We start from the raw sequence: 18,322 nt of genomic DNA, 5'->3' as shown, positions 1-18,322 counted from the left end.
GCAGGTCTGGGTTTATTTTATATTTTTACTGTTATTCATTTTCCTGTTGTTTATTGCTGGCGTGTAGAAATACGATTCATTTTGTGTTGATCTCGTATCCTTCAGCCTTGCTAAACTCACTTATTAATGGTAGTAGGTTTCTTCTGCAGATCCTTAGGGCTTCTTCCTTAGACGGTCATGGAACATGCAAATAGGAACAATTTCGCTTTTTCCTTTCTACTTTCTATGCTTTTGTGTTATCTTGCCTTAATGCACTGGTTACGCCCTCTGGTGTGACGCAGGTCAGAAATGGCGACAGTAAGCATCCTTGTCTTGTCCCTAATCTTTGTGGAGAAATAGTGAAATGATATGTAGCCATTAAATACTATGTTAAGTATACATTTTTACAGATGCTCTTCATACATCTGACGAAGCTCTCTTCCAACCCTTTTCACTGAGAGTTTTTACCAGGAATGTACGTAAACATTTTCAAATGCTTTTTGCACTTATTGAGAAGATTCTGTGATTTCCCCCTTTATTCGCTTACTGTAATGGACTGTGCTGAGTACTTCCAAATGCTGAACTAATGTCCTCCAAGATAACCTCAATGGTTGTGGTGTGTTACCGTTTTTCCGTGTTGCTGCATTCGAACTGCTCTTATTTTGTTGAAGACCACTACGGCTATGTTCATGGGGAATATTGGTCTCCAGGTTTATCTTCTTATAACGTCTTTGCCTGCTTTTGGTGTCAAAGCCTTGTGATATAAGTTGGGACGTGTTTCCTCCTCCTCTATTTTCTGAAGTTGTCTGTGTGCACTTGATATTATTTCTTCCTTAAACATATGATTGGTTTCAGCAATGAAATCATCTGGGCCTAGAGTTTTCCTTGTGGAAAGGTTTCTGGTTATTACTTTTTCTTTGGTACAGGATTATTATTTTTTTTAAATAATTTTTATTGTGCTTTAAGTGAAAGTTTACAAATCAAGCCAGTCTGTCACATATAAGCTTATATACACCTTACTCCATACTCCCACTTACTCTCCCCCTAATGAGTCAGCCCGCTTCCTTCTTCCAGTCTCTCCTTTCGTGAAAATTTTGCCAGTTTCTAATCCTCTCTACCCTCCCATCTCCCCTCCAGACAGGAGATACCAATACAGTCTCAAGTGTCTACCTGATACAAGTAGCTCACTCTTCATCAGCATCTCTCTCCAGCTCATTGTCCAGTCCCTTCCATGTCTGATGAGTTGTCTTCGGGAATGGTTCCTGTCCTGGGCCAACAGAAAGTTTGGGGACCATGATCACTGGGGTCCCTCTAGTCTCAGCCAGACCATTAAGTCTGGCCTTTTTAACGAGAATTTGGGGTCTGCATCCCACTGTTCTCCTGCTCCCTCAGGGATTCTCTGTTGTGCTCCCTGTCAGGGCAGTCATCGGTTGTGGCCGGGCACCATCTAGTTCTTCTGGTCTCAGGATGATGTAAGTCTCTAGTTCATGTGGCCCTTTCTCTCTCGGGCTCATAGTTATCGTGTGACCTTGGTGTTCTTCATTCTCCTTTGATCCAGATGTGTTGAGACCAATCGATGGATCTTAGATGGCCACTTGTTAGCATTTAAGACCCCAGATGCCACATTTCAAAGTGGGGTGCAGAATGTTTTCATAATAGAGCTCATTATGCCAATTGACTTAGAAGTCCCGTTAAGCCGTAGTCCCTAAACCCCCGCCCTTGCTCCGCTGACCTTCAAAGCATTCAGTTTATCCCAGAAACTTCTTTGCTTTTGGTCCAGTCCAGTTGAGCTGACCTTCCCTGTATTGAGTATTGTCCTTCCCTTCTCCTAAAGTAGTTCTTATCTACTAACTAATCAGTAAATATCCCTCTCCCACCTTCCCTCCCTCCCCCCCTCATAACCACAAAAGAACGTGTTCTTCTCAGTTTATACTCTTTCTAAAGAACTTATAATAGTGGTCTTATACAGTATTTGTCCTTTTGCATCTGACTAATTTCACTCACCATAATGCCTTCCAGTTTCCTCCATGTTATGAAATGTTTCACAGATTCCTCACTGTTCTTTATCGATGCGTAGTATTCCATTCTGTGAATGTACCATAATTTATTTAACCGTTCATCTATTGATGGACACCTTGGTTGCTTCCAGCTTTTTGCTATTGTAAACAGCGCTACAATAAACATGGATGTGCATATATCTGTTCATGTAAAGGCTCTTATTTCTCCAGGGTATATTCCAAGGAGTGGGATTTCTGGGGTGTATGGTAGTTCTATTTCTAACTTTTTAAGATAACGCCAGATAGATTTCCAAAGTGGTTGTACCATTTTACATTCCCACCAGCAGTGTATAAGAGTTCCAATCTCTCCGCAGCCTCTCCAACATTTATTATTTTCTGTTTTTTGGATTAATGCCAGCCTTGTTTTTTGTTGGAGTGAGATGGAATCTCATCGTAGTTTTAATTTGCATTTCTCTAATGGCTAATGATCGAGAGCATTTTCTCATGTGTCTGTTAGCTGCCTGAATATCTTCTTTAGTGAAGTGCATGTTCATATCCTTTGCCCACTTTTTGATTGGGTTGTTCGTCTTTTTGTGGTTGAGTTTTAACAGAATCATATAGATTTTAGAGATCAGGCGCTGGTTGGAGATGTCATAGCTGAAAATTCTTTCCCAATCTGTAGGTGGTCTTTTTACTCTTTTGGTGAAGACTTTAGATGAACATAGGTGTTTGATTTTTAGGAGCTCCCAGTTATCTGGTTTCTCTTCATCATTTTTAGTAATGTTTTTTATTCTGTTTATGCCTTGTATTAGGGCTCCTAACGTTGTCCCTATTTTTTCTTCCATGATCTTTATCGTTTTAGTCTTTATGTTTTGGTCTTTGATCCACTTGGAGTTAGTTTTTGTGCATGGTGTGAGGTATGGGTCCTGTTTCACTTTTTTGCAAATGGATATCCAGTTATGCCAGTACCATTTGTTAAAAAGACTATCTTTTCCCCAATTAACTGACACTGGGCCTTTGTCAAATATCAGCTGCTGATATGTGGATGGATTTATATCTGGGGTCTCAATTCTGTTCCGTTGGTCTATGTGCCTGTAGTTGTACAAATACCAGGATGTTTTGACTACTGTGGCTGTATAATAGGTTCTAAAATCAGGTAGAGCAAGGCCTCCCACTTTCTTATTCTTTTTCAGTAATGCTTTACTTATGATACAGGATTATTTTTGTTATCTATTTCTTCTTCTGTCATTTTTAGTAGTTTTTTTTTTGTTTGTTTAAGTATCTTTCAAATGTCACCTAAGTTGCTAAGGTTATTTGTGTAAATTTTTTCTTTATATTACTCTTTTATCCTCATAATATCCACAGTTCCTCTACTGATATCCTAAAATTGGTAATTTGTGATTTCTTTTCTTTTTTAACCTTGATTAATCTTGTCAATTTTACTAATCTAAAAAAAAAAAACTGGCTTTGTTAATTTCCATTATGGTGTGACTGTGCTACAGAGTTAGAAAGGAACCCCACCTAAAATTTAGTTCAGATATTGAGGCTGATGTTGTCCACCCCACCCCACCCCACCCCACCCCGACACACCTAGAAGATATGAAAAGGTCTACTATTTGCATCACAAGGCTTTCTTGGGAAAGCAGGGTGGCCCCCAAACTATCAGATCTGAAAATGGCTTGAGAGCAGGAAAAAGCAACTGGCTTGGGGGTTTTATGGTGGTTAGAGGTACGGAGAGGGTGAAGGTCCCCACACATGGTTTGAACTTCTCACTGGTGACATAGAAGGCAGTATTTGTGCTTTCTCATCAGCTATGTTACACTGTGGGTAATTTACCAGAGTGAACTTTATATGATATACTGTATATGGCTAAGGGATTTGTACTAGCATTATTGGAATTTGAAAGATACTCCTTAGTTGCACTTTGTAGGGAATTTTGCTGGTTTATAATTGAGTTAAATTATAGGAAAGCACCTAGACAAAGCCCAACACGTAGTAGATACTCAATGGTTTTTAACTGCATCTGTGACAAACATCAATAAATATCCACATATTTGTGTAATAGGATGGCTCCATTAAATATCTAATAACCTAGAAATAATCCAGGCATGCAAAACTATGATAATTAGAAGGTCATAGGCACTAGAAATACGTAGATCCTTTTTCTTATTTCTGTTTTAAAAGTAGCTCAGATCTCTAAAGATGCAGTGCTTTCTGATGCCCCATTCCTTAAAGATGTAAGAAATGAAACTGCTGGAAACATAAATGTCCTCTTTGGAAAACTACTCTATAATCTGTGTATTTAATGCAGCAACTTTGTAAATGTACATTAGGATGTTAAACAGTGGCATACAAACAGTCAAATACGTGCACACACACTCACACCCCCAAAAGGGTAGAGATTGTATCGTCTAATTAATTTAGGAAACATGAGGTTTTGTAAAGTTAAATAGCTTTCTTTATGGTAAGACTTCTTTGAGCCTTTATTATGTGATCACACATGTGAATCTTCATGAATAATGAATTACATTCATTATTAATGCATTGTTTTCCAACATTTGAACATGGAATATTCTTTATGGTAAATTTTGTGAAACCAATGTTCTAAGGAACAGGGTTTGGGAGATTCTGGTCTAACCTTGGGTTCTAATAATAGTGAGCTATATTATTTAGATCAACTGTCTTATGAAAAACAACTAAAATGATTAATAAAAATTCCTTGACAGGTAGGTGATATGTAGATAAATAGATAAGATAGTAAGAGATAGACATTGTCAGGCAAAAAGTAAAGAGAAAATAGAAATTAGAAGAGTGAGGAAGTTCCTTTGCCCTAAGGTTAAAATAACCTTTCCTTTTGTTAGCGTTTGCTTGGTGAGGAGGACAGAAATTGGAACCTAGACCCACTCCCATAGGGTAGGGAGTAATAGGAGACATTCCACAGTTAGCTGGATTCACCCTCAGGGTAAAACCAAACCCAGAGTAAACCAGCTATACAGACTTGCTGCCATTTTTACATTTTTGAGTGGTCCAGGCACCCTTCATCCATAAACTTTGTTTAAGATGGTCCTAGGATGGAAGAGGCGCCCTGGGTGCTCAGTGTTTAAGAGCACAGGTTGCTAACCAAAATCTTGGCAGTTCAAATCCACCAGCTACTCCTTGGAATCCCTATAACCCATTGCCGTTGAATCAATTCTAACTCATAGAGACCCTATAGAACAGAGTAGAAGTGCCCCATAGTGTTTCTAAGGAGCACCTGGTGGATTCTAACTGCTGACCTTTTGGTTAACAGCCGTAGCATTTAACCACTACGCCACCAGTGTTTCCCATGTGGCAGTTCTACTCTGTCCTACAGGATTGCTATTGGTTCCGACAACTCAAAGGCATATGGTTAAGTTTTTGCTTTTTTAGGATAGGAGAGTCCCTGGTCTTATCGCAGAAGCAAATACAATTCATCCTAGTTTTCCAGTTGTTTCGGCAAACACATTTTCAGGTCAGTAACCCCTCACTGGTCCCTCCTTGGCCGAGATGCTCCTCATCTCTGGCCTAAACTTTCATAACATCTTTTCTTAGTTTGCCTGGCCCTAGCCTCCCCATTCAGGATAAGCTAAGTGTCTTTTCTCTGTGTTCCCATAATGCTTTATTTACTGTATTTATCATTTTATTGTTGTTGTTTAATACGCTGGCTCAATCAGAAGACTGTAATCTGCTCAAAGGAAGAGATGATGTCTTTTTATCTTGATGCTCCCAGCACTTAGCACTGTTCTCCACACCCAGCACTGAGTACAGGTGTGTTCTCAATAAGTGTTTATTAAATGAATGAACAGACCTTTACTGAGGGTGTGGGAACTGAAGGAGGAGAGAGTTCCTTGGTTGAACCCCAGGCAACAGATCCCCAGTCAATAAACCATGGAGATGATGAAAGGCAGGCTTTCAGGTGGAAAAGGGAAGGAGGTTTGTCTTGAAAGGAGAAGACTACTTCTGAATTCCTTTTTCAATTTGAATAAAGTGATATGAGAATTAAAGGGAATGAGAAAAAGAGGACACAGAAAGTGGAGACACCCAAGAGGGTAATAGCTGTCAAAAAAACAAGAATGGAATCTGTGTACCGAACACCTGTTTTGGGTCCTTCCCCAGCACATACTAGTTGTGTCATCTCGATAAAGTCACTTAACCTCTCTGAATGTCAGTTTCCCATCTGTTACATTAGAGCAATAATGATACTCATATTTCCATTATTATTTCATATGACTGTTTTATTAAATGAGATAATGAATGTGCAATTGCGTTGTAATTCTACAATGTAGTTTTTAGTTATTATTACTGGTAGTATTTAAAAGGAGAGCTGGTAAGCAAAGGAAGAACAGAGTGGAGAGAAGATGAAGACTAAAGACTGTCTCACTGATAGAAATTGACTCGACGGCACTGGGTGTGGGGCTTTGATAGGAAGCAGATTCCCTGGTGCCCTTTCTCTGTGGAAATTCAAGTTCTACAACTTGAATCTAGAATCCATACTGGTTAAGAACCAAGGCTCCTAAGTAAGGTTGGGTTCAAATCAGAGCTCACATTAGCATGGCTTTGGCAGTTTATGTAACCTTGAGGAGGCTCATTATCCTCAGCTATAAAATGCGGATAAAAATTGGGTTTACCTCTGGAGTCATGGTGAGAATTTAATGAGATTCATTCTTCCAGTAAATATTTATTAGCTATTTGTTGCATGGCAGACATTGTTCTTGGCACTACAGATACAGCAGTTAATCAGATGGACAAGGTCCTTGCCTTTAGTATGTTTTCACTCTAGTGGGGAAGACAAAGCAGTATGCAAATAAGTATGTAACATAATATTAGATAGAGAAAAGCTCTAGGGAAAAAAATCAAGTAAGACAAGGTGAGAAGTGAGGACAGGGCACTGTCTGAGTCAGGGTTGCTGGAGATGTGGCATATGGAGAGCTTAGCACTGCAGCAGGCTCAATGAATAGTACATAGTATTTGTTATTGCTGTTAGGTGCCATTGAGTTGGTTCCGACACATAGTTACCCCATTTACAACAGAACGAAGCACTGGCAGGTCGTGCACCATCCTCACAATTGCTGATGTGCTTGAGCTTACTGTTGCAGCCACTCTGTCAATCCATTTTGTTGAGGGTCTTTCTCTTTTTCGCTGACACTCTACATTACCTAGCATGATGTTCTTCTCCAGGGAGCTGGTCCTTTTTGATAACATGTCCAAAATATGTGCGATGAAGCCTCACCATCCTCGCTTCTAAGGAGCTTTCTGGCTGTATTTCTTCCAAGACAAATTTGTTCACCTTGTTTGTTAGCAGAATTTTTTCTGTCTGAGAAGTCTATAGAAGCTGATCCTAAGAGTATTTTCTGGGATTCCCTGGGTAAGCAGACTGGATTCAAACAACAGAGAAAATTCCTGTAGAATAGACACAAGAAAAGGTCCCTGGGTGTCACAGAGGGTTTGTGTTCAGCTACTAATCAAAACGTTAGTGACTCCATGGAAAAAAAGTTCTGGTGATATTTTTCTGAAAAGATAACAGACAAGAAAACCCTGTGGAGCAAGTCTACTTTGTGACACATTGATTTGCCATGAGTCGGAATCGATTCCACAGCAATAGGTTTGGAATTTTTTTTAGGCATATAAATGGGAAAGATTCATTCCTTTATTTAACAAGAATGTATTGAGTACCACCCAGTGCTAGGATCTGGGGACCTGAAAGCTAATGGGATCTAGTTCCCAGCTCTATGGACCACCACGTCTAATCGGTTGAAATGGATGGGTCTCCTGGCAGAACATTCGTGTGAGTGGAGCACGAGGGCTGGCCACGAGGATCTCAGAGAATATTAGTCACTGCCTGCCTTTCTCAGACCTTTGGTGCTAAGCATTCTATTCCGCCCCCCCATCACCCAACACCCACTTGTCTCACAGAGCAGATTTGCTAATCAGGTCATTAGCAACCTGTCAACTGGGTGGAGATGCTTACACCAATGACAAGGAATGGCATCTGATTATGACACTTTCCCTAGCCAACATGTCTGAGGACCTGGTCTGGACTCCCCCTCCCTGTCAAGCACTGACTCTAGAGAGAAGCTGTTCTCTGGGTACCCACTCCCTAGACCTGTTAGGGGGTACCTTTTCATCAAACGTCGACACCTTTTCCATTTTCTTGGAAAAATACTACACTGAGGAAGATTCAAAGAATTGGAAGCACAGACTGTAAGAGCTAGAAAAGGCCCTTAGTGATTGTCTCACCCAACTTCCTCATTTCACAGAGGAGGAATCTGAGGCCCAAGAACTGAAGTGGCTTATTCAAGGTTACAAAAAAGTTTGAGACAGGGCAGGAATAAGAGCAGATGTGGGAGAAGCTAGGAGACAATAGATATTTGTAATGTCAGGTTGTATATTTCCATAATTTTACCCATAATGAAAATCTTCCCTTTTATTATAGAAATGTAAAATTTTAAACTATGAGAACCCCTTAATATTTTCATCCGGCATGATTGTCACCCTCTTACTCTCTAAGTTGTCTTTCATACTTACTGTTGTAGTCCCTCCAGCCAGGGACAGGGAGACAGTTTAACATATTATGTACCTAATATGTAACAGGCATGGTTTAGACAGTTTCATGAGGCACCATCCCTGAGTGGAAAGATCATTTAACTTATCTGAAGTCGTAGGGCCAGTAAATGGATCTGTCCGACTAACGTCCAGATCTTTCCACAACACCGGCCATTGCTCACTTATACCTGCCAGGTAGTTCAGATCAGTCATCGCATTACAAAGTGACTAACACAGTGCCTAGCACATAGTGTTGCCAGCTAGGTCTCCACAAATGCCAAGTCCCTCCACCTTTCCCTTAGATGTCAAGCTTCAATAGATTTAGTGAGTTTCTTATGATTACTTAACAATACTGGGTGTAAATTCATACACAATATATGTATAACATATGTATAAGATAAAAACACTTAGATATGTTCACCTATATTCTTATTAATCTTGGAAAATAGATTATTTGTATATATCAGCCCTGTTTCTCAGTAATTTTGGCAGAGGCATTTTACTGAAAAAGAAACCATTGTAATAAACTCTTCTGTCCAGGGGAGGTGGGTTACAATCCCCTCAGTACACTTTCCTAATGCAAAAAAATAATGAGAAAACAGACTCATACTAGACAGTGAGATAACAGCACCCCAGTCTCTCCAAGGCAACACTTCCTAATTTCCCAGGGATTCAGTTCCATGTTCTAGGTTTGCCATTTCTCTAAAAAGTTCTTAGTGATTTCAATAAATGTTGTGGAAAGACCAGAGGTCACGTAACTTGGGATATTTTACATAGGAAATATACATCAAGATTTTTTAAGCTATAAAAACAAGGATACAATTATGATAACATTCTGCATCCCACTTAGAAGTGTGGCGTCTGGGGTCTTAAATGCTAACAAGTGGCCATCTAAGATGCATCAATTGGTCTCAATCCATCTGGATCAAAGGAGAATGAGGAACACCAAGTTCACACGATAACTATGAGCCCAAGACAGAAAGGGCCAAATGAACTAGAGACTTACATCATCCTGAGACCAGAAGAACTAGATGGTGCCAAGCCACAACTGGTGCCTGCTCTGACAAGGAACACAACAGAGATCTCCTGAGGGAGCAGGAGAACAGTGGGATGCAGATCCCAAATTCTCATAAAAAGACCAGACTTAATGGTCTGACTGAGACTAGAAGAATCCCAGCAGTCATGGTCCCCAAACCTTCTGTTGGCCCAGGACAGGAACCATTCCCGAAGACTACTCATCAGACATGGAAGGGACTGGACAATGGGCTGGAGAGAGATGCTGATGAAGAGTGAGCTACTTGTATCAGGTGGACACTTGAGACTGTATTGGCATCTCCTGTTTGGAGGGGAGATGGGAGGGTACAGAGGATTAGAAACTGGCAAAATTGTCATGAAAGGAGAGACTGGAAGAAGGGAGAGGGCTGACTCATTATGGGGAGAATAAATGGGAGTATATAGTAAGGTGTATATAAGCTTACATGTGACAGACTGGCTTGATTTGTAAACTTTCACTTAAAGCACAATAAAAATTAATAAAAAAAAAAAAAAAAAAAAACGAGGATACAGCAGAAATTTGGCTTAGGCCAAAGATGTTTTGAAACTGAACACTCTGAAGGACTCATTTCTAATCTATTACATCCAGAAATAACTAGGGAATCAGCATCATGCCAGTGTAGGGATCCCTGTACCGGGACACAAAGATCACCTAATGGTGGTACTTGAAGAGACCTTACTGATACTATGGGCTGACCTTCCATTTTCCAAAAGTGCAAAGTAGACTCAGAGAGGAGGAGATGGCAAGGCTAAAGAAGAACCAGATAAATGAATGCAGTTGTTGTTATCTGCCCTTGAGTGTGCCCAATCGTAGAGACCTCATGCACAACCAGATCAGATCCTTGTGATCCATAGGTTTTCATAAGCCTTTTTTTTTCCTGGAAGTAGATCGCTAGGTCTTTCTTCCTCTTCCGTCTTAGTCTAGAAGGTCCACTGAAACCTGTTCAGCATCATAACAACATCCAATGATTGATGACTGTGCATAAAGTGCATTATTCAGGAATCGAACCCAGGTCTCTCGCATGGAAGGCAAGAATGCTACCAATGAACCATCATTGCCTTCATAACTAATGGTGTTGTTGTTGTCTGCTGTTTCCTAGGCAATTATTTTAGAACCATTATATGCTCTAAAATATGAATTTCTTTCTGCAGAGGGGAATAAACTTTAAAAGGTATAAATCATACAGTATCGCCTGCCTTCTTGAAACTTTTCGAGAGCTCCCATTGGTTCTTTGGCTATAAATACCATCCTTATCATGGCCAACCAAACCCTCCTTCCCCTTCTCCCTCATTTCTCACCCTTACACTTGTCAGACTCCCTCATCCCACAGAGTCCTGGAACAGGCTTTTGTCTCTGCCTGAAGAAGTCTTCCTTCCTCTACATATAATTAACTCCTACTTAACCTTGAACTCAAGCAGCACTTTCTCAAGGAGGTCCTTTCCAATCTTCTGGACCAGGTAAATTTTCCACATTACAGACCTCCTTTATAGCTCTGGTCATAGATGTCTCTTTACATTCATTTTTCAGATGATTTGACTGTTCATTCACCTTCTCTGCTAAAAGCTATAAAACAGGAAAGATGGTGCCTGGAACAAAAACAAATGCAAAATAACTATTTATAAGATAAATGAATGAAAATCAGACATAGAAGTTGTTCGTAGAGCTTGCAGATTGGATTAGGAGAAGTTCTCAAGTCCTGGTCTCAGACACTCAGTCTCTTGAAGCCTGCAGAAGAGGAAGGTCTATCCTCCCAGGTGTTGGAGGGTCTTTGCGAAGTGTCCCTGGGTGCTCACTTTGGATGCTTTGTAAGCCTACATCCCTTCAGCTGCTGCTGCTTCTTTGACATCGTCTTTCCTACATATCCACCAAATACACACATGGCTCTTCTGATGGTTTTGGGGTTATTGGGAGACATGCTTGGTTTTCTCCAACTCACCCTTCCAAACTCAGTCCCCTACTTCATGGGGATCAGGGGCTTTGATTTGTTTTCAAATACTATTAACTTCCTGGGATCTAGGTAGTAGTTTTACAGGTGTGTTCATGGAGTAACATACAATTAGGTTTTGTGTATTTTGTTGTGAGTTGTAATTCAATGCAAACTTGAAAAGTTAGGCCTTAGTAGCAATTCATATAATAATCAGACAGATAGACTGACGGAGACAGAGGCATCAAAATGTGTATCAAAAAGAGCAATAAGGGAATGACTATATGAATCATGCACTAGCCACACTACAGAAATGTTAGAAAACAAAACACCAAAAAAAAAAAGGCAAGATATTACATGCACTCACCAAAATTTATGTTTAATATTAATTTATTAAATGAGAAAGGTTGTCATAGACCAATGCACACTGTGATATTATTGTAATAAAAAAGAACCATCAGAGTTTTCTCCCTGTCTTTCTTCCCACTCACGCTCCCTTCTAAAGAGAATTGTGTTTTTGCCCTTTAAGCTTTATAATACCTTCCTTTCCCTTATATAAGTTCATTAGAATGGGCTAGAGAGAGAGAACAGCTGAAGTACAGAAGACAGGTTTTCACCCCTGGGACAATTGTTCAAGAACCAAGAATTCCAGGATTGGGTAAATATGGAGAAAACTGAAAAAGGAGCCAGGGAGACTGTACCTTCATAACCAGGACCAGACATAGATTGAGTAGGGGAGGAAAGGGGAGAAGGTAAGGGAAAAAGAAGTAAAAACCACAATGCTGCATGTTATAGTGTGTTTGGGAGTTTAGTGAGAGAGTCCTGAGCCGCTGTGGAATATAGGAGAATTGAGGAAGAGAGAAAAGGGATTTTGAGAAGGATATTATGAGTTATAAAGTTGATTCCTTGCTCTCTCTCTCTTTCTATGAACCCAGTGCCACAACTCATAGCGACCCTATAAGATGGAGTAGAACTGCCCCACAGAGTTTCCAACGAGTGCCTGGAGAATTTGAACTGCTGACCCTTTGGTTAGCAACCCTAGCACTTAACCACTATATCACCAGGGTTTCCTCTCTCTCTCTCTCTCTATATATATTTCAGTGCTGTACCAGCCTTTTCTGGATGCCGTTCTCTGCAAAGACTAGACCACAGTGGATTCAGAAATCTTCAGGAGTGACTTAAATCTGTGTGGTTTATGTGTAAGCAACATCTAGACAAAGTTTGTTGTAATCGTGTGCTGTCAAGTCGATTCCAACTCATAGTAACCATACAGGAAAAAGTAGAACTGCTTCTTAGTATTCCCTAGGCAGTGGTTAAGTGACCAGCTGCTAGCCAAAAGGTCAACAATTTGAATCCATCAGCTGCTCTGCAGGAGACAGATGTGGCAGTCTGCTTCCGTAAATATTATAGCCCTGGAAACCCTATGGGGCAGTGCTACTCTGTCCTGGAGGGTCTCTATAAGTCAGAATCCACTAGATAGCAAACCTTAAACAAAGTCTAGATGGATGCAGTTCAAACTCAGCATGTCCATCTCTGGAAAAATGTATGAAATTGTAAATTGAAGGGTTATCAAAATTTTTACAGAGCTTTTGCTATTTATATAATTTGAAACAATGAATGTATATTTTAAAAAGGATTACATGCTCATGTTAATTACAGAATAAGAAGCACAATGGCCTCTTTCAGTGCAATTGCCACTTAGTGGTAGAAGAAGAAAAGGTGGTCCTGGGCAAGGCTGCCCCAGTGGTGGGTGTCCAGTTGCTGGGCTGCAAATTTATGGAGCTTGGATGGAAGAATGGAGTATGACTTATAGAGACATGGGCATTGTAGATGTTCAAAGACACTGCAGTAGTCCAGATGACTCTCTGCTGATGTCCCAGGATAAGTCAACACAAATTACTTAGAAACAAATACACTATTCCTAGTATTGCTCATGCATTCATTCACCAAGCATATTGGGTGTCTCCTATGCACCAAGACTTGTGGGGTTACTTTGAGCAGTAGTTTTCCCTCTTCCTATCTCTTAATGAATGAGTTTATATCGTCTAGTTATAAAAATCCATCCCAAACCCTCCAGAGTATCAATTTAGTGGAGAGGAAAGGTGACTGGCCTTGGGATCAGATGTTTTTTCCACCACATTGGTCTTCCTCTTGGAGACCTCTCATTTACTACACTTGCTGTCTCTCTAAGGCCAACATGAGGAATATCTCCCCACTTCAGGAGAGACTTAGCCTCTTCTCTCAGGCCTCTACCCTATGGCCTCAACAGGGCAAGCTCATCAGATGGTAAAACCCCTAGTCTCTAAAGCCAAACATGTGTTCCACCCACTCATACAGCAGCAAGGGCATCATCTGTTGATGCTCCTGAGCAGAGCTGATTTCACAGTCCCTTTAACACCCAGGAAGATGAACTCCGAGTTTACACACAGCAACTTTGCTACCAAGAGCCTCATTATGGACAAACCATCTCCTTAGGCTGATCAGAGGGTAGGAAAGGGGCAGCCCTCAAGCCCCAAATCTCTGACCTCAGATACTGCTAAGTACATTAAAAAAAAAAGTACATAGGGAAGTTAATTCACAGCATTCTAGAAGACATGGGGATCCCAGGCTGGGATTTCACCAGCTCTGTCTGCTTGCTCATATCCATGCAGACCTTTCTTCTTGTTGAGAAGCAAGACTAAGAGAGGGAGGCAATTTCTGGTAGAGAAGAATAAGCTTGGACCAAAGAAACAGACCAGATGTCCCTGTGAATTTCATTCAGAGTTTTATTCTTGCCATAGTTTGAGATTGTGCTAACTCTGGCAGGTTGCCTTGATAAAGAAAGAAGCAAAGAAAATACAGAGGGGAAGCAAGGAATGAGATTCCATGTTACTAGGCATGACGGGATTGGGAGGGGGAGTCAGCGGTTGGTGAATGTTCCAGAACGGATATATGGGCACAGCAGGCTTGGGCAGTGGGCAGAGAATTCTGGAGTGGGACTAGTCTTCTGTGTTTAACAGCAGCAGTCATCGTCCTCAAGGTCACAGCATGCAGGTCCTCGGGAACTCATGGGGATAATTCCCAAACAGCAGCACCCACAATCACAGCATGGGTCAGGGTTACAGCCCTGGGATCCTGAGCTCTGCACTCTGCTGCTTGCAGGAGCCTGCACGTAGTAGGTCTGGCAAGGAGAAGGGCACTGGACATAATATGTCTGGGTCTGGCAGGGAGTTGGACATTTCACATAGGTCGTCTGGCAGGGAACTGGGCATTTCACATAGGTCGTCTGGCACGGAACTGGGCATTTCACACAGGTCATCTGGCACTGAACTGGGCATTTCACATAGGTTGTTTGGCACGGAGCTGGGCATTTCACATACGTTGTCTGGCATGGAGGTGGGCATTTCACATACGTTGTCTGGCATGGAGGTGGGCATTTCACATAGCCTTGAGTCTGGCATGGAGTTGGACATTTCACATACGTTGTCTGACACGGAACTGGACATTTCACATAGGTTTGAGTCTGGCATGGAGGTGGGCATTTCACACACGTTGTCTTGCATGGAACAGGGCATTTCACGTAGGTCTGAGTCTGGCACGGATCAGGACACACCACACTAACAGTTTTAGTCTCGCATGGAACTGCACATTTCACAGACGTGCATTTTGTGCTTTGCACGGACCCCAATCTCAAACCTTTCACACAGGTGGGAGGGAAACGTTGCTGCTCCTGTTGGTCGCACATCTTTGTGAGGTTTTGTAAAATCTGGAAAGAAAGGTTTCATCAGAAGGCTGAAACTAGGAAAGTTTCCAGAGAAACCTGTAGCATTCCCTTTGGGTAAAGTGTGGTCTGTAAGCAGTGGCCTTTTTGAGAAGGTCACAGGAACCCAGAGGCTGTACACCTGTCACTTAGGATGGACTCAGAGTCAGAGATTCTAGGCTTGGCTCTGTGTCTTTACCTGGCTGTGTGACGTTGGACAAGTCTCCTCTCATCCCTGGACCTCAGTTTCCACAGTGGAAAATGAAGGATATCAAACAGTGATGTCTGTGTTCCTGCACAATTCCTTGAGCCTCCTCTCTTCTTCTTACTCACTCCCAAATCTCTGTTAGGAATTATCCATGGGAAATTGTTGTTCCCTAGCTGATTTCCCCTTGCCACAGATTCACTCAGTGACAGTATTCCTCCTTCCTCCTGCCCAGCCACAGAGTACCCAGTGAAGGCAAATTTATGCCAATAGAATCGTGAGCCACTTGAGCCTCAAGCTGAGTCTAACAAGAATCAAAGGACAAGGTCAAAATTTGAATGATTCCATCATTTGCTCTTTGGATCAGCCAAGCCATCGCTTCATCTCTTGGGCACATGAACCCAAGAGAGGACTGCACACCTGTACTCAGAGAGCAAGCAGATCTAGTTCTCTGAAAAATCCTCCACAAACAGGACTAATAGCTCAGCGAGCCTCTTTCTCTCCTCTCATGGCTTCAGGTCTGTGCTTCCTACCAGCTACTGTCATCAGACTCCCTCACTAAATGCCCTCAGTGCCTTATCCTGGGGCACACTTTCTTCTACAGTTCTCCATCTGAGCGTCACCACGGCTCTGTTTTTTGCCGTATCCCCATCACAAACATAGGACTTACCCTCTCTGCTGATAGGAGCAAGACTGGAGAAGCCAGTGATCTGAGGAAACTAGAACCAGGGAGAACTTTTATAGTGCCACAATGAGACAATTTGATGGCATCCAAATGAAGCACCAGAGATCACAAGGGCGAAGACTGGCATTACATTGGCAAAATTCCTCCCCTGTATGCCTGGCCCTTCAGTCAGAAGCAGGGCATGTCACTGCTTGACATGGAGTTTTCCCAAACATGAGATAAATGATTCTTGTTGCCTTCTTCATGAAAGTAATCAGTCTTCTTTTCCTAGAAATTATGATTTATACCTACATGATCTGTCTCCAATGAGCTATTTCTAGGTTACCTGGGTCTTCAAGAACTCGTCCAAGAAGTTGCCAGATTCTCAATTTTCATACACTGTGACGAAAGCTGTACTGCTTCTTTCCAGTCTAAGCTGAATGTTCTTTCTGATGATACCTATAATGGCACCTGCTGGTCTAGACTGCTGGGCAAGAAAAGTTTGGCTCAGTGGTTCCTTGCTCAATACAGCAGCGAGGTTCCCAAAAAATAGTTTGTTCCCTGGACCAATGGGGTAGTCTAAGTTCATTTGGAAAACTAGTTAGGTACTTGACCCGCCTAGACCCCAGGCTCTATATTTAGGTTTTTTCTCCTTCTCCTTTTCATACCCTATGACCTTTCCCATCCTTTATGTTCCTGGACCCTATTTACAGTCTTAGATTTCCAAGAAGTCAGCATAGGGGAGGTTCTAACCTATTGAACACTCTGTAATAACCATAATAGTAGAATATAACATTTAATTGATCACCTGTTATGTGCCAAACAATTCATAAGGAAGGTACCGTTATAATTCCCATGTTATAGGTGGATGCAACAGAGGCCCTGAAAGACTTAAGTAACTTACCCAAGGTCACAAAGAATTCAAACACAGGCAGTCTGCTTTCATAACCCATGATGTTCACTAGTACAGTAAGTTAGCCTTTACTCTAGACACAGCATTGTTCCTGAATCCATGCCTCTTTTTCTTTTCCCAGTGTAGTAGATGGATGAAGAGAGGCAAGAATAATATCTTCTAAGCACTTATTAGTTGCTGAATGCTGCCGTAGCCTCTTTACCTGTGTTATTTCATTTAATATTCACAACAAACCTATGAGGTAGGCTATGTTAGCCCACTTTTTACAGAAGACAAAACAGACCCAGAGGCCTAGATGACCCAAGGTCATCACACTGGTTTCAAATATCATTTGAACTCAAACGTATCTAGTTCCAGACCCCATGATCACTCCGCTGTAGAGGGTTGCCTTGAGCCTGAGCCTAACTATAGTTCCAAACAATTAATTCCTTCAATCACCCAGCCCAGGCCCCACCTTATTGCTTATGGCCTCTCGGGTAAATAGCACCCACACATTTGTCCATAATGGATCACCAAATTCCCCAGGTCCCATAAGTCTTAAAGCTCCCAAATCCCCTAAACAAAAAGAATTCAAGCCCCCACTAATTCACATCCCCTTCACTCATTACTAGACCCTCATCCCATCCCAAGCCAGGTCTTCCAAAGTATGTTCCTGAGCATTTTAAAGGAAGCAAAAACAGGAGGCTCTTTCCAGACTTGGAAAGTGTCCTATTTCCTTCTGGTATTCTTGCTTCTGGTGGACATCTATCACTCCATAACTTCCTCTGTGATGCCCACCTATCCCTCTTCCCAAGAAGATGGGGTAAGTGTGGTTCCAGGCCATTCCTTTTCCTGCTCTTCTGAGTACCCTGTCTTAGATGACACCAAGGCCTGATGTTTTTTAGAGGAAAGGCAAAAGGAAAAATCTCTTACTGGGATCAGACACATGGGATAGCTCATCAAATTTAGTCCTCACTACTATCGGAAGGAAACCCTGGTGCCATAGTGGTTAAGAGCTACAGCTGCTTACCAAAAAGTCAGCAGTTGGAATCCACCAGATGCTCCTTGGAAACTCTATGGGGCAGTTCTTCTCTATCCTTTAGGGTCACTGTGAGTCAGAATCGACTTAATGGCAAGGGATTCGGTTTTTTTTTTTTTTTTTTTTATAGGAGTTGTCATGAGTGCAAACAGCTCGACAGCAAGTGGTTTGGGCTTTTTGTTTGATTATAGGGGCCCTCGCGAGTCAGAACTGACTCAATGGCAATGGGTTTAGTTTTGGGGTTATAAGAGTCCCCAGGTGCTATAAA

General features: G+C 41.6%; 1 protein-coding gene across 1 annotated transcript; it reads right to left on the bottom strand.

Moving 5' to 3' along the window:
- Positions 1-14,459: 14,459 nt before the first annotated feature.
- Positions 14,460-15,239, bottom strand: LOC126071446 (skin-specific protein 32-like). Its single transcript, XM_049875643.1, has one exon. The coding sequence runs from the start codon at positions 15,237-15,239 to the stop codon at positions 14,508-14,510; it is 732 nt and encodes a 243-aa protein (XP_049731600.1). The 3' UTR covers positions 14,460-14,507.
- Between the last annotated feature and the right edge of the window lie 3,083 nt (positions 15,240-18,322).

The sequence above is a fragment of the Elephas maximus genome, chromosome 3 (genome assembly GCF_024166365.1).
Source record: "Elephas maximus indicus isolate mEleMax1 chromosome 3, mEleMax1 primary haplotype, whole genome shotgun sequence".
NCBI classification, from domain to species: domain Eukaryota; kingdom Metazoa; phylum Chordata; class Mammalia; order Proboscidea; family Elephantidae; genus Elephas; species Elephas maximus.
The sequence above is the reverse complement of the archived record's forward strand: the minus strand, read 5'-3'. Positions and strand labels throughout refer to the sequence as shown.